Source organism: Cupressus sempervirens, chromosome 5 (genome assembly GCF_028749045.1).
Source record: "Cupressus sempervirens isolate cs-2001-9-10 chromosome 5, ASM2874904v1, whole genome shotgun sequence".
Lineage (NCBI taxonomy): Eukaryota > Viridiplantae > Streptophyta > Pinopsida > Cupressales > Cupressaceae > Cupressus > Cupressus sempervirens.
In genome coordinates this window covers 507,397,301-507,410,798 of record NC_143122.1, presented here as the reverse complement: position 1 = coordinate 507,410,798, position 13,498 = coordinate 507,397,301, and the positions used below count along the sequence as shown (strand labels likewise).

Below are 13,498 nucleotides of genomic sequence, written 5' to 3'. Positions count from 1 at the left end.
TGGTGGCACACAAGAACCTATCTGTTATGGGATTAATGATTCACTTAGCCACCTACACTTTTATGTACATGTTCACGGATAATATTCTGCTAGCTTCTTTACAAGCTTTTGACATTATACCACTTACTGTGATTGAAGCAAAAACCTTTTTGATGTTGATTTGAAACTGAAATTTCATCGAGATTGTGGAACATACATAGAAAACAGGAAAGATGGTTGAAATGGCACAGAACCATGGTGTAGATGACCCCTTTACCTTTAGTTGATCTCTATATGAATCAATATATCAGGCTTATTATGCGTCTTTAGCAGAAAAATCATAGATATAGACTTCTAAGTAGATACTTCGTGGCTTGCTGGATATCAAAAACATTCTTGCTTATTTAATTCTTATTATCCTTATTGAAAATGTATTGAGTCAGGTTATTCTTATGTATTTCAATGTTACTATGATTATAAAATGCATACAAAGAAGAAACTATTGTCAAGTTTAACAATTGCCACCAAGTGAGCTAGCATACAACAACACTACGGAAATGGCGTGGGTGAAAATACAGAAGTCACTTAGCAGAAAATCTAGCTGGTTGATGAAAAGAAAGGACACTTTTCGGCAAAATGACAGCAATGAAATATCATACTTCCATCATTTTTGATATTGTAAAAGTTGGAATATTGAGGAAGCAAAACATTCATTCCAACTTGCCAAACTCAGAAAGAATTTGGATTGCTGGTTTTTCATTACTCTTCTTGGGTTGTTTGCAGTTAGGTGAGAAGTGGTCGGAGATAGAGACCACCACCACGGATACCCCAATTAAGCTCAAATCTGTTAATAGGAAGTTGGCATTGGACATGCCCATTAATGAGCTTAGACTGAGGGAAGTGTCTAAACTCAAGCACTGTTTGCTCATGTATGCCATGTGGTAGGTTTTGGTCTTCAACTTTCTATATTCTAACTATCGTAAGAGAGTCAGCTCAGAAAATTGTGCTAGTTTCTTGGTATGTATTCTTGTCATAGGGGAACCCAAACTACTTACAGAACAGATTTGCATAAGATTGTTCGAAGAGAAGTATCTTGGGCTTCATGATGCCATCATCAACATTGACGAGGTTGACTGGACCATCTCCTTTCCATTCGAATATGCAGTTGTGAGAGGATGAAAAGTAGATTTACAAATATAAATATGATAAAAAGTTGGATGGTTTGGGCAATGTGGATTCCTCCAATGCTGAATAGGAAGAAAATGAAGCTGAACATGAGAAAGGTGAAGAAGTGGAGGCGGAGGAAGGTGAAGAGACAGAGGCTGAAATGGAAACTGAGGCAGAGGTCAATGAAACTTTATGTTAACTTATTTTATATTATAGTTAGTAGTAAGTATAAACTCTTGGCTTCGGCCCCTTAATTATAAAAAAAAATTGCATACAAAACTAAAATTTAATTTGAAGTATTCTACTTCAATCTGAGAAAATATGCTACCAGTATCTTATAATTTTTTATGATCTTTTATGTTATCATTATTCTCACTTAGAAGTTGAAGTCAGATTTAAGTTGTACTCCTTCTAGCTTAAGTATTAAGACCCGTCTTTTACTTAATGCTAAATGTTGTTTTAGAGCCCAGCCAAATCTTCACTGGTATAGATAACAAATATTGTGATAAACTTTATAGAATAATGTGTATGTGATGCCAAGACACTGAACAGAATCTTGGTTTTTTTTTTCTTTCAGGTTAATATGATAATGTATGGAAAGAGCCTTCTCTATGCAGAATTTTTAAACAAGAAAAAGTTACAGGAGAGAATGACATTGACTCTTCTTGAACTTGTGCTTAATGTTGGGAAGGTCACAATTCCAACAACTGAGAACAAACTTATCCTTTCATTAACATGTACAGATGCTGATGATTTAGATGTTGAAGTTCCAGATGTTATCATCAAGGTGCGATAGTTCTGGTGTGAGCCTGTCTATGAAAAAACAATATATATTACATATTATTCTTCATTCTGTATATCCATATCCAGGTGAAAAAAGTAGCAGCATTTTAACATCTTGAGTTGTTTGTTTAATCATGCTTTATGTCTGTCTTGAGCAATCCATGTTTACAGCTTTAAAACATTCTTTTAATTTTTATAAGGTCCAAAGGAAGGAAATTTGAGCCTATAAATCACCCCTTCTACAACATATCTATTAGATTTTAGCCCTCAAACAAGACCATAAATAAAGATTAAAAAAATTCAACTAAGAACAAATATTTAGTTGATGACCTCTCGAACCACCTTGTGGTTAGTCTTAATAGCGGATAATTTACTTATTCTAAGGTAATTTCACTTCGGTGAATTCTATTTAGTTATTCTTGCCTCAAAGAAAGTTCCATAGCCATCCAGACCAGCATGCATAAGTTTAGTTCCAACTCTTGGGATCAACTTCATAGGAACATGGAGAACATGTTGCCTATTAAATTTGTCAATTAGTAATTTTAATTCACATGCAAGACATGGATAAGCATTCAAAATATGTAATTATCATTCATTTATAAAAGCATTTTGTATTCTTCATGTTCATTTTGAGATCAAGGGCGTGCCCTCTTCTGTCAGTCTCCAAAAACAATTGGATTTAAAATAAGGGTACAGAGTTGAAGGATGAATGAACTAATTATTGTTTTTGTAGGAACTTTATATCAATATACCATAGCTTGAATTGTCATTCAAAAGTAAATTTTTATTCTATGTTGTTATAAATTAAGATTAGATGTTCAAGCTTTTTTGCGTTTGTTGATGGGCGACTGTTTCTGAGCTATGTTGAGCGTGTTTGTACTTGCAATTAAGAATAAAATTATTAAATAAACAAGAGCTTTGCATTACTCGGACGTTGCCTCTAATGGGGTTGTGTTTCAACTTTGCAACATTTTTTTTCTTACACTTGGGATATCTTATACATGCTTAGTTCTAACTTTAAATCCAATATAATAAATTGTATACAAGATAATGGTTTTATGATTCCATGTTGATGCTCTCTCTTATGACTTGTAGGTGCAAGGTAGCCTTGCATTTCTCGTGTATATGTGTAGGTTTGCATGTATCAAATTTGTGCAAAACTAGTAAAAATGCAACCATTAATATGCAGTCATTAAAATAAATAAATAAATCTGAGATGGTGAAAATAATGTAAGTTTATTTAGAAGATTCTTTTTTAAAAATATTTCCAAAACATATAGTTTGTTTTTTTTTTGTTTTTTTTTTTTTTTGAAGTGCGCCTGGTAAACTTTTTAACGTGACCGGTAGCACTGGCGCGACACGCCCACCGGTACCACGAGAACGGGGGAGACTAGAACCCGTGACCAACCCCCTGCAACAGGGAAGATTTAGCCAACCGAGCTAGGGCCCCCACCCCAAAACATATAGTTTGTAGCATCATCCATAGAACAACATTATTATAGACTATAAAATAAAACAATAAAAAAGTTGTCTCTATGTCACATTTGTAAACTAAGTGGAATGTCTTTAAACATGTTGATATGTAAGGCATTAATCTAAACCCCAATTTTTAAAAGTTTGTTGGCCTTAGTGTACTAATTAAGAGAACCCCATTTTTTAAAAAAGTTTTTAGGCTGCAATGTACTAATTAAAATAACGTTTTAGAAAGAAGTCATTGTCAAGCCTATCTATTAAATAGATGAGTCAACTTCAACAAAATGTATATTTGATATCAATGACCTATTGGCTTCTTAATGAGTGACCAAATTTTTGCTCTTCATTTATGATTGGTGTCAAATTTTGGTCTAGGATAGCGGCCTTTGTTATTAACATGGTTCATGCTCTAAATATTCTTTATTATTAGCTTAATCCTTGAAATCACCAAGTCATAGATATGCCTAGTAACATATTTTTTCATGATCTCCAAAATTGGTCTATCTGTATTTCTACCCTTATCAAGGTTAATCCCTTCTTTTGTCACCTCTTTACATTTGTATTATTATTTTCACACCTTATATAAGGTTAGGAAATTAGGAAAGTTAGCATGAGTGAAGCAAATGACATTGTATTGCACGATTTGAATCTATCGACCATATGGGCATCCTTAATCATATTTTTATATTAAATGTAATGATAATTTTCACTTTCAACCTATGTCATAACCACCATTTCTGTTTTTCTTAACTATTTTGAAGTTTGAAATTTGTATGGCAAATATGTACTTTGCATGCAAACCATTTTTATCAATTTAGAATTCATGGTCGTAAAGTACTACATGGACATCTTAATGCCTTAAGTTGTTCAATCACTTTTACCTACTTCCAAAAGGTCTTGACGTGAGTGTCTCTTTAACAAAGGTAAGACTTGCAGTGTTGGAAAACTATAACAACTTTTTTCCATATTCCTCAACTTGTTTGTGTTTCTCATTGTTTATAAATCCTTAGTATTTTAGATTTGTGCTAGTTCTCAAAGTCAATGTATTGTTACAAACACACTTTTGTGTTAAAACCCTTCATTAAAAATAAACACTAGGGTTTTACACTCTCTAGCCAATTTATGTAATTGGGTGGTTATCCTACTCCTTGTTACATTGGTGTGTAAATCTGTTCCCTTAGTTATTTTGCATCATTGCATTTAAATCTTCAATTTGTTGATTTAATGGCTAAGGTTGTGTAATGACAAGGCCCTAAAACTTTTGACAATAGTGTCATAATTTTTTTTCTAATAATTCAATACTTAGTAGTTTTGTGTGTAGAATTAACCTTCCATGTTTTACAACCATCTTTAGGTCTCAATGAGGCGTGACAACTCGTACTGACCTTAAGATTGCTTTTGTTTTCACATTTTTTGTTAAGAGATCTTGAAGTTAAAATCTTCTTATGTTTTGGTCTTAACTTTGGTTTTCACAACTTTATCAAGAATTGTTGAGGTTCTTGAAACTTGGTGACTTACCCAACGGTTTTCTTTTAGGCAAGGTATTTCAAATGAAGTTTGATTCTTGGTTTCACAAACAATCTATGGAGATGACAAGGTTCTCATAAGTTGAGCTTTTACACCAATCCAAGAACTTCAAATTTTCAATCAAAAGGAGGTGAAGATAATATCAAAGTTTGAATAATTACTTAATGAGTTGTGGCAACTCCTTTGGAAGTTGACAAGGTTTCATACCCTTATTGACATCAAATACACGACCCATAACCTCAAAGAAAGAGATAATAGAAGGCAAAAGATAAGAATGAAGAAGACAAACTAGAGTTCAATTGAGGTTTTGAAACCTTTGTTGGACTTTGACAAGGTTATGAGAAACTATAGCTCTCTCCCACCTCTCTTTTCCAAGAAGGGAAAATTGAAAGTAGGTACGATCTTACATAAATTATTGCTAAGTAGATGGATTGATTGTAGGGGTATTTTAAGAGAAAAGCTATAAAGTTTTCTTATTTTAAAGACATTTGAAAATAAAAATTAGGGGTTTAGAGAGTGCTAAGACTAAAATTGGAGTAAAGAGTTTAACAATGACTAGAGAATAATTTCTTTACCAAACTATTCTGAAAATCATTCAAATTAGTAAGTGTGCATTCATGATACTCTAGTAATTGCCTTTAATGCTTGTTTTAGACAATCTTCTAAAACTCTCATAATTAAAGTCGATAACTAGAGAGATTAATTTATCATATTTTTTCTAGAATTAAAGTTCATATATTTGACTAGGATTTGTAAAAATTTGAGTATGAATACTTAGGTACGAACATTTGTTTAGTCTATATAGTACATGACCAAAGATGTGTGGCATTGAACTAGGGTTCAATTTTTTTTTTATTAGAGGGTTTAGACCTACAAGGCAACCCAATGAGACACAAAGCTTGCAAGTTGCCAGCCAATGAAGGTCACCACGTATACGATTTACGAACCCGATACAGGACCACTTGTGCATGAAACACCTTTGGCTTAGAGCTAAGGACTGAGGGGCATCAACGTCATCAAAATCACCTAGGGTACAATCCTGGCTTCATCCCTCATGATGTTGGAGTCTTGCACTTAGCAAGACTTGATTCCCTCGTGGGCTCTTTGTGAGCCATTCAACTTCATTAGTAGACCAAGGGCCCATTGACATCTAGGAGAATTTTGGAAAAGGGTGAATAGCCCAAATACAAATATAATCACTCAAAAGCTAATAGAGAATGGTTTCTAGGAAATAGTTACTTTTTTTATGTTGTGTAATGCATAAACTTAGTACTAGATTGTATAAATCACTACAACCCAATCACCAATGGCAAGTTGGTTACTATAATAGAGCCAATAATAGTGATGTTTGAGACTTGAGATGAAAGTATATGTTGATTTTCATTTCACTTGATCGTAGGGGCAATTCAATGAAAATAAGGCACATTATTAAAATATAATTGGCAAGGAATGATTTCAAATGTCTAAGAGGGTTACATCTTAGCTTTCCAAAGACATGGAAAATCTCATATCAAAGGTGAAATTCCTAAAATCTTCAATTTTTCTTTGTGCAAATTATTTGCGACGTAAAAATATCTTGATTAAACTAATTTATTTAGTGATAGAGTGCAATCCTTTCTCACATTTGCCTTAAATAAATTCTTTATACATATTCTTATATTCTCTGTCTTATCATGCAGAAGACCATGGTTAGGTCCAATTGAAGTTTTTAACGACCAAATTCAAAATTACTACTATCCTTAATCTACAACTAGAGATACGAGCGGACTTGGACCAAAGAATTTCTCTTGAAGCCATTTAACCAATAAATAACTTGGCCTATTATGAGATTCTAGTTGGTTATGCATGTGGGTTTGACTGGTTTAGTGATTTGTAACTCTAGAATGACTTGTTATGAGATTTTAGCTAATTGTGAGTGGAGGACCAACTTGTTTGGTGATCTATAACCTCACAATGGTTTGTTATGAGATCATACCTAATTCTGATTGAATGGTTGACCGATTTGATGATCTACAGCATCATAATGACTTGTGATGAGATTGTAGTTAATTTATAGTGAAAGTTTGACCTATTTGGCAACTTCTAACTTCTAAATGGCTTGTAATAACATTTTAGTTAAATTTGAGTGAAGGGTTGACCGTTTGATGATATGTAACCTTAGAATCGCTTGTTATGAGATTGTAGCTCATTATAAGTGAATGATTGATCAATTCGGTGATCTGTAACCTCATAATGGCTTGCTGTGAAATTTTGGTTGACATTGGTTCAAAGGTTGATCAATTCAACAATCTATAATGGAACCTTAGAAAAATTGGTCTAAGTGTAGAAACCATAATTTTTAATTCCACCATTGAACTTTTCTAAGCATTGGACATATTGTTTGGGGGGGAATGTGCACACAATTAATGGTCGGATTTAAGAACCAAGTTCTTATTTAAAATACTTGAGTCTTCATGTAAAATTCTGTATAGAATGGTAGAATTTAAGATCGTGTTTTCTTTCTAACCTTAGAATGACCTGTTATGAGATTCTAGTTGCTTATGAGTGTAGAATTGATAGATTCGATGATTTGCAACTCTAGAATGACTTGTTATGTATTTTGAGCTAATTGTGAGTCAAGGGTTGACTTGTTCAATGATCTATAACCTTAGAATGGTTTGTTATAAGATCGTACCTAATTGTGATTGAACAGTTGATCGATTCGGTGATTCATAACTTTAGAATGACTTGTGATAACATTGTAGTTGATTCATAGTCAAAGTTTTACCAATTTGGAAACTTCTAACCTCTAAAAGGCTTGTAATAATACTTTAGTTTATTTTAAGTGAAGGGTTAACAGGTTGGATGATGTGTAACCTCAGAATGGCTTGTTATGAGATTGTAGCTTATTCTGAGTGAAAGGTTGACTAATTTGGTGATTTGTGAATAACTTGCAATAAAATTTTGGCCAACTTTGATTAATCGGTTGATCAATTCAACGATCTATAATGGAGTCACAGTAAAAAATGTCTCAATGTAGAGACCATAGCTTTGATTCCACTATTGGATTTTCTCAAGTTTTGGATATGATGTTGGGGGGTGAAATTTGTCCAAAATCAAGTCTGATTTAAGAACCAAGTTCTAATTCAAAACTTTTGAGTCTTCATATACAGGTTTATATAGAATGGCATAATAGAAGATTGTATATTCTTTCTTAGAATGGCTTGTTACGAGATTATAGTTTGATGAGTGTAGAGTTGACTAATTTGATGATTTGTAACTTTAGAATGACTTGTATGAGAATTGAGCTAATTGTGAGTGAAGGGTTGATTTGTTTGGTGTTCTCTAACCTCATAATGGTTTATTATAAAATCATACCTAATTTTGATTGAATGGTTGACCGATGTGCTAATCTGTAGTTGATCGATATTCAAAGTTTGACTAATTTGGCAACTTCTAACCTCTAAGTGACATCTAGTAACATTTTAGTTGATCCTGAGTTTAGGGTTGATCGATTCGATGATATGTAACCTCAAAATGACTTGTTATGAGATTATAGCTCATTCTGAGTGAAGGGTTGACCAATTCGGTGATTTACCTTATAAATTACTTGGTATGAGATTTTTGCCAACTTTGATTGAACGGTTGATCAATTCAACAATCTATAATGGAGCCACAGAAATATAGGTCTTAGTGTAGAGACCATAACTTTTGATTCCACCGTTGGAGTTTCCTAAGTTTTAGCTATGTTGTTGGGGAACAAAATGTGCCCAAAATAAATGGTCGGATATAAGAACCAAGTTCAGTTTCAAAATGTTTGAGTCTCTATGTATAGGTGTATATAGAATGGCATAATATAAGATTGTGTTTTCTTTCTAACCTAACCATTGCCTGTTATGAGAATCTACATTGTTATGAGTGTAGAGTTGATTGATTCGGTTATTTATAACTCTTGAATGACTTGTTATCCTATTTGAGCTATATTTGAGCTATTAAGATTGGTTTGTTATAAGATTAAACCTATTTCTAATTGAACGGTTGACTAATTCGATGGTTTGCAGATTCCAGTTGACTTGTGATGAGATTTTAGTTGATTCATAGTCAAAGTTTGACCAATCTAACAACTTCCAACCTTTGAATGCCTTGAAATGATATTTTAGATGATTCTAAGTAAAGGGTTGACTGAGTCGATGATATGTAACCTTGGAATGACTTGTTATGACATTGTAGCTCATTTTGAGTGAAGCATTGACCAATTCGATGATATGTAACCTTAGAATGACTTGTTATAATTGTCTGACTCTGACTGAATGGTTGATCAATTCAAATACTCTTGAATGGAGTCATAGAAAAATGGGTGTGTAAAGACCATAATTTTTTATTTCACTATTAGATTTTCCTAAGTTTTGGATATGTTGTTGAGGGAAGACTTGTTCCCAAAATCAACGGTCAAATTTAAGAACAAAGTTCTAATTCAAAAGTTTTGGGTCTTCATGTACAAGTCTATATAATGGCAGAATTTAAGATCATGTTTTCCTTCTAAACTTAGATTAGCCTGTTATGAGATTCTAGTTGGTTACGAGTGTAGACTTGACTGATTCGGTGATTTTTAACTCTAGAATTACTTGTTATGATATTTGAGCTAATTATGAGTGAAGGGTTGACTTGTTCGGTGATCTGTAAGCTCATAATGGTTTGTTTTAAGATCATACCTAATTCTTATTGAAACATTAATCGATTCAGTTATCTACAGCTTCAAAATAATTTGTGATGAGATTGTAGTTGATTCATAGTCAAAGTTTGACCAATTTGGCAACTTCTAACCTCTAAATGGCTTGTAATAACATTTTAGTTGATTTTGACCAAATGGTTGACCGATTCGATGATATGTAACCTTATAATGGCTTGTTATAAGATTGGAGCTCATTCTGAGTGAAGTGTTGACTAATTCAGTGATCAATAACTTGAGAATGACTTGCAATGAAATTTTGGTTGACTCTGATTGAACGGTTGATCAATTCAGCGATTTGTAATGGAGTCACAAACAAATGGGTCTTAATGTAAAGACCATAACTTTTGATTCCATCGATGGATTTTTTTAAGTTTCGAATAAATTTTTTTTTGGGGGGAGGTGGGGGGGAATTGTGCCCAAAATCAATAGTTGGTAAGAACTAAGTTCTGATTTAAAATGTTTGAGTCTCCTTGTAGAAATCTATATAGAATGGCATAATTTAAGATCGTGTTTTCTTTCTACCCTTAGAATGGCCTGCTATGAGATTCTAGTTGGCTATCAATGTAGAGTTGATTGATTCGCTGATTTGTAAGTCTAGAATCATTTGTTATGAGATTTGAGCGACTTGTGAGTGAAGGACTGACTTGTTCAGTGATCGGTAAACTCAAAATGATTTGTTATCGGATTGTACCTAATTTTGATTGAACAGTTGATTGATTCATTGATCTGCAGCTTCAAGACGACTTGAGATGAGATTGTAGTTAATTCATAGTTAAAGTTTGACCAATTTGACAACTTCTAACCTCTGAATGGCTTGTAATAACATTTTAGTGGATTATGAGTTAAGGGTTGACCAATTCAATAATATGTAACCTCACAATGGCTTGTTATGAGATTTTAGCCCATTTTGAATTAAGGGTTGACCAATTTGGTGATGTAATCTCAGAATGACTTGTTATGAAATTTTGGCCAACTCTAATTGAGTGATTGATCAATTCAGCGATATATATAATAGTCATAGAAAAATAGGTCTCAGTGTAGAAACCATAACTTTTTATTCCACTATTGGATTTTTCTAAGTTTTGAATATGTTGTTGGGGGGCTTATTGCGCCCAAAATCAATGGCCAAATCTAAGAACCAAGTTGTGATTCAAAAGTTTTGAGTCTTTGTCTACAAGTCTATAAAGAATGGTAGAATTCAAGATCATGTTTTTTTTCTAACCTTAGAATTGCCTATTATGAGATTCTAGTGGGTTATGACTGTAGAGTTGACTAATTCAATGATTTGTAATTCTAGAATGACTTTTTATGATATTTGAGCTAATTGTAAGTGGGTTGACTTGGTCAGTGCTCTGTAACTTTAAAATAGTTTGTTGTAAGATCATACCTAATTCTAATTGAACGATTTAGGGTGAAAGCATTGATCTGTGTCACCTTTTAGGCTAACTTTAAATATCACGCAAGACTGAATCCAACTAAACACCTTTTGGCTGGAATTAGTCCAGTTGAATCCATGTGGTGCTGAGTAGGCACCACATGGCGTATACACCTCTATAGGGTTCTGCCTAAAATCGATCTGGCTAGACCAAGGCTGGCTGGATCAATTTTAGCCAAAACATGAAAAAATATATAACAAAAAAAAAACCAATCCATCACTCATTTGCATGAAACAAAGTTTGCTGGAATTGTGGAGCGAGAAGGACTACAGGAGTAATTCAGTCAAATTAGGTATGTCAGCAATTTTTCCCAATTTTTTAATATGTTTTAAGTTTTATTTTGTGTTTCCTTAGCTAAAAACATGGTTTTTAATGTTTATGGTTTTAAACATTTCGAATATTTTTTATTATTATATGTCTATATTTTTAAATAGTGTAATATTAGATAACTTTGAAAAAATATTAAAATTTAGTAAATTTTAAACATTATTAGAAAAACTAGATAAATTGCAAAACATTATTTAGAGAAAATAATAGAAAATTATATAGAAAATATTAGACAAGTTACAAAATTTTGAAAATGTTAGAATAGATAGAAACTTTTGAAAGTTTAGAAAATAGTAGAAAAAAATATTAGATGTAGAAAATTATTTAGAGAGAATATTAGAGAATTTATATTTTTTGTTTTTGTTTTTGTTAGAAATCATTAGAAATTGTTAGGTAAAAGTTTAGAAACTACTGTTTGAAATATTTGATAATTTTTTTTAAAATTATTAAATAGTACAAAAGTTTTTCTAGCATAAGTAAAACTCTATCATTGAAGCAAATGAATTTGGTAACTAATACCATTAGATTGAACTAAATCAAACTCTACCTCTTATAGTGAACCCAGTTAAATCCTAATTGAAACCTTATAAATTATAGGCAGGAGCGGAACTTAACATTGAATGTAATTAAACCTTAGCATTAAACCTAATCAAACTCTAACTAAAACTCTCACATTGAACCAAATTAGACTTTATCTCCTATATTTAACCTTAAATCCAAATATGTTGACTTAAACCTTATTCTGTTAACCCTTTGTCTTTCTCTAACTCCTAAACCCCATCTCCCTAACCCTATAATCCCTAAACTTATTTCTCTCTCACTCTCTCTCTAAGTTACATAACTTCATCTCTCCCAACCCTAACATCCATCTCTCTCTCTCTCTCTCTCTCTCTCTCTCTCTCTCACACACACACACACACACACACACACACACACACACACACACAACTTCATCTCTCCCAACCCTAACCTCCTCTCACACACACACAAACACACAACTTCATCTCTCCCAACCCTAACCTCCTCTCTCTCTCTCTAGATCTCATATTTTTAACTCTTTGTCTCTCTCTAACTCCTAAACCTCATCTCTCTAAATCCTAATCTCCATTCTCTCTATATCTCAAAATTTTAACCCTTTGTCTCTTTCTCTAACTCCAAAACCCATCTTTCTAAACCCTAAACTACTCTCTAACCCCATAATCCCTAAACTTGAACCCTCTCTCTCTCTCTCTCTCTCTCTCTCACACACACACACACACACATAACTTCATCTCTCCCAACCCTAACCTCCTCTCTCTCTCTCTCTCTCTCTCTCTCTCTCTCTCTCTCTCTCTCTCTCTCTCTAACTTGTAACCCTCTACCTCTCCCTAACTCATAAATCCCATCTCTCTAAACCCATAAATTGCTCTCTAACCCCATAATCCCTAAATTTGATTTGCGCCTATTAATTAAATCAAAACGTAATGTATGTAATGTTTCTTTATATGTTGTACAGTAGGTTTCTTTAACAAGATTCATTTAGTGTGTTTTGATATAATAAGTTTTTAAAATTTTGTGTGTGTGTGTGTGTGTGTGTGTGTGTGTGTGTGTGTGTGTGTGTGTGTGTGTGTGTGTGTGTGTGTGTGTGTGTGTGTGTGTGTTTATTAGCTATCTTGTTTTGTTTGTTTATATATTTCATCATTATGGCATCTAGGTGTAGTGATTTTAGAGAGGCCAGTGTACATGGTCGTCCCTATAGTGGTTCATCACGTAGATCCACTACTAGTACCCAGGATAAGGAAGACATTGTTCACTTGATGATATTGATTAGAGCTTACATACTTCGCCTACCCTACATAATGTGATTGCAATTAGAGATGAGTTGATGAGTATGATGCACATTGTTGAGGGTTTTAACCCTTATGATAATGTTAGTTTGGACACATTTTATAGCGCTCTATCCCATGATGTTAGTGGTGGTTTGAGGTGGAGGGAGATAGATGAGATGGTGCTAGTAGAGAGTGTGAAGAGCATGTTCCCATATTATTGGCCTTTTAAAAAGGTCAAAGAGTATTGTGCTATGAGGTGTAGTGATCCATTGGTGACACATTCCATA

At 33.2% G+C, this 13,498-nt stretch overlaps 1 protein-coding gene across 2 annotated transcripts in view; it reads left to right on the top strand.

Moving 5' to 3' along the window:
* Positions 1-2,042, top strand: part of LOC149556938 (uncharacterized) — a 264,534-nt gene extending 262,492 nt beyond the window's left edge. For both annotated transcript variants that reach the window (XM_089831574.1, XM_089831573.1), the window contains exon 12: positions 1,724-2,042. In XM_089831574.1, the coding sequence (XP_089687700.1) occupies positions 1,724-1,942 (219 nt within the window). In that variant the 3' untranslated portion in view covers positions 1,943-2,042. The remainder of the gene's footprint in view (positions 1-1,723) is intronic.
* The last annotated feature ends 11,456 nt before the right edge of the window (positions 2,043-13,498 follow it).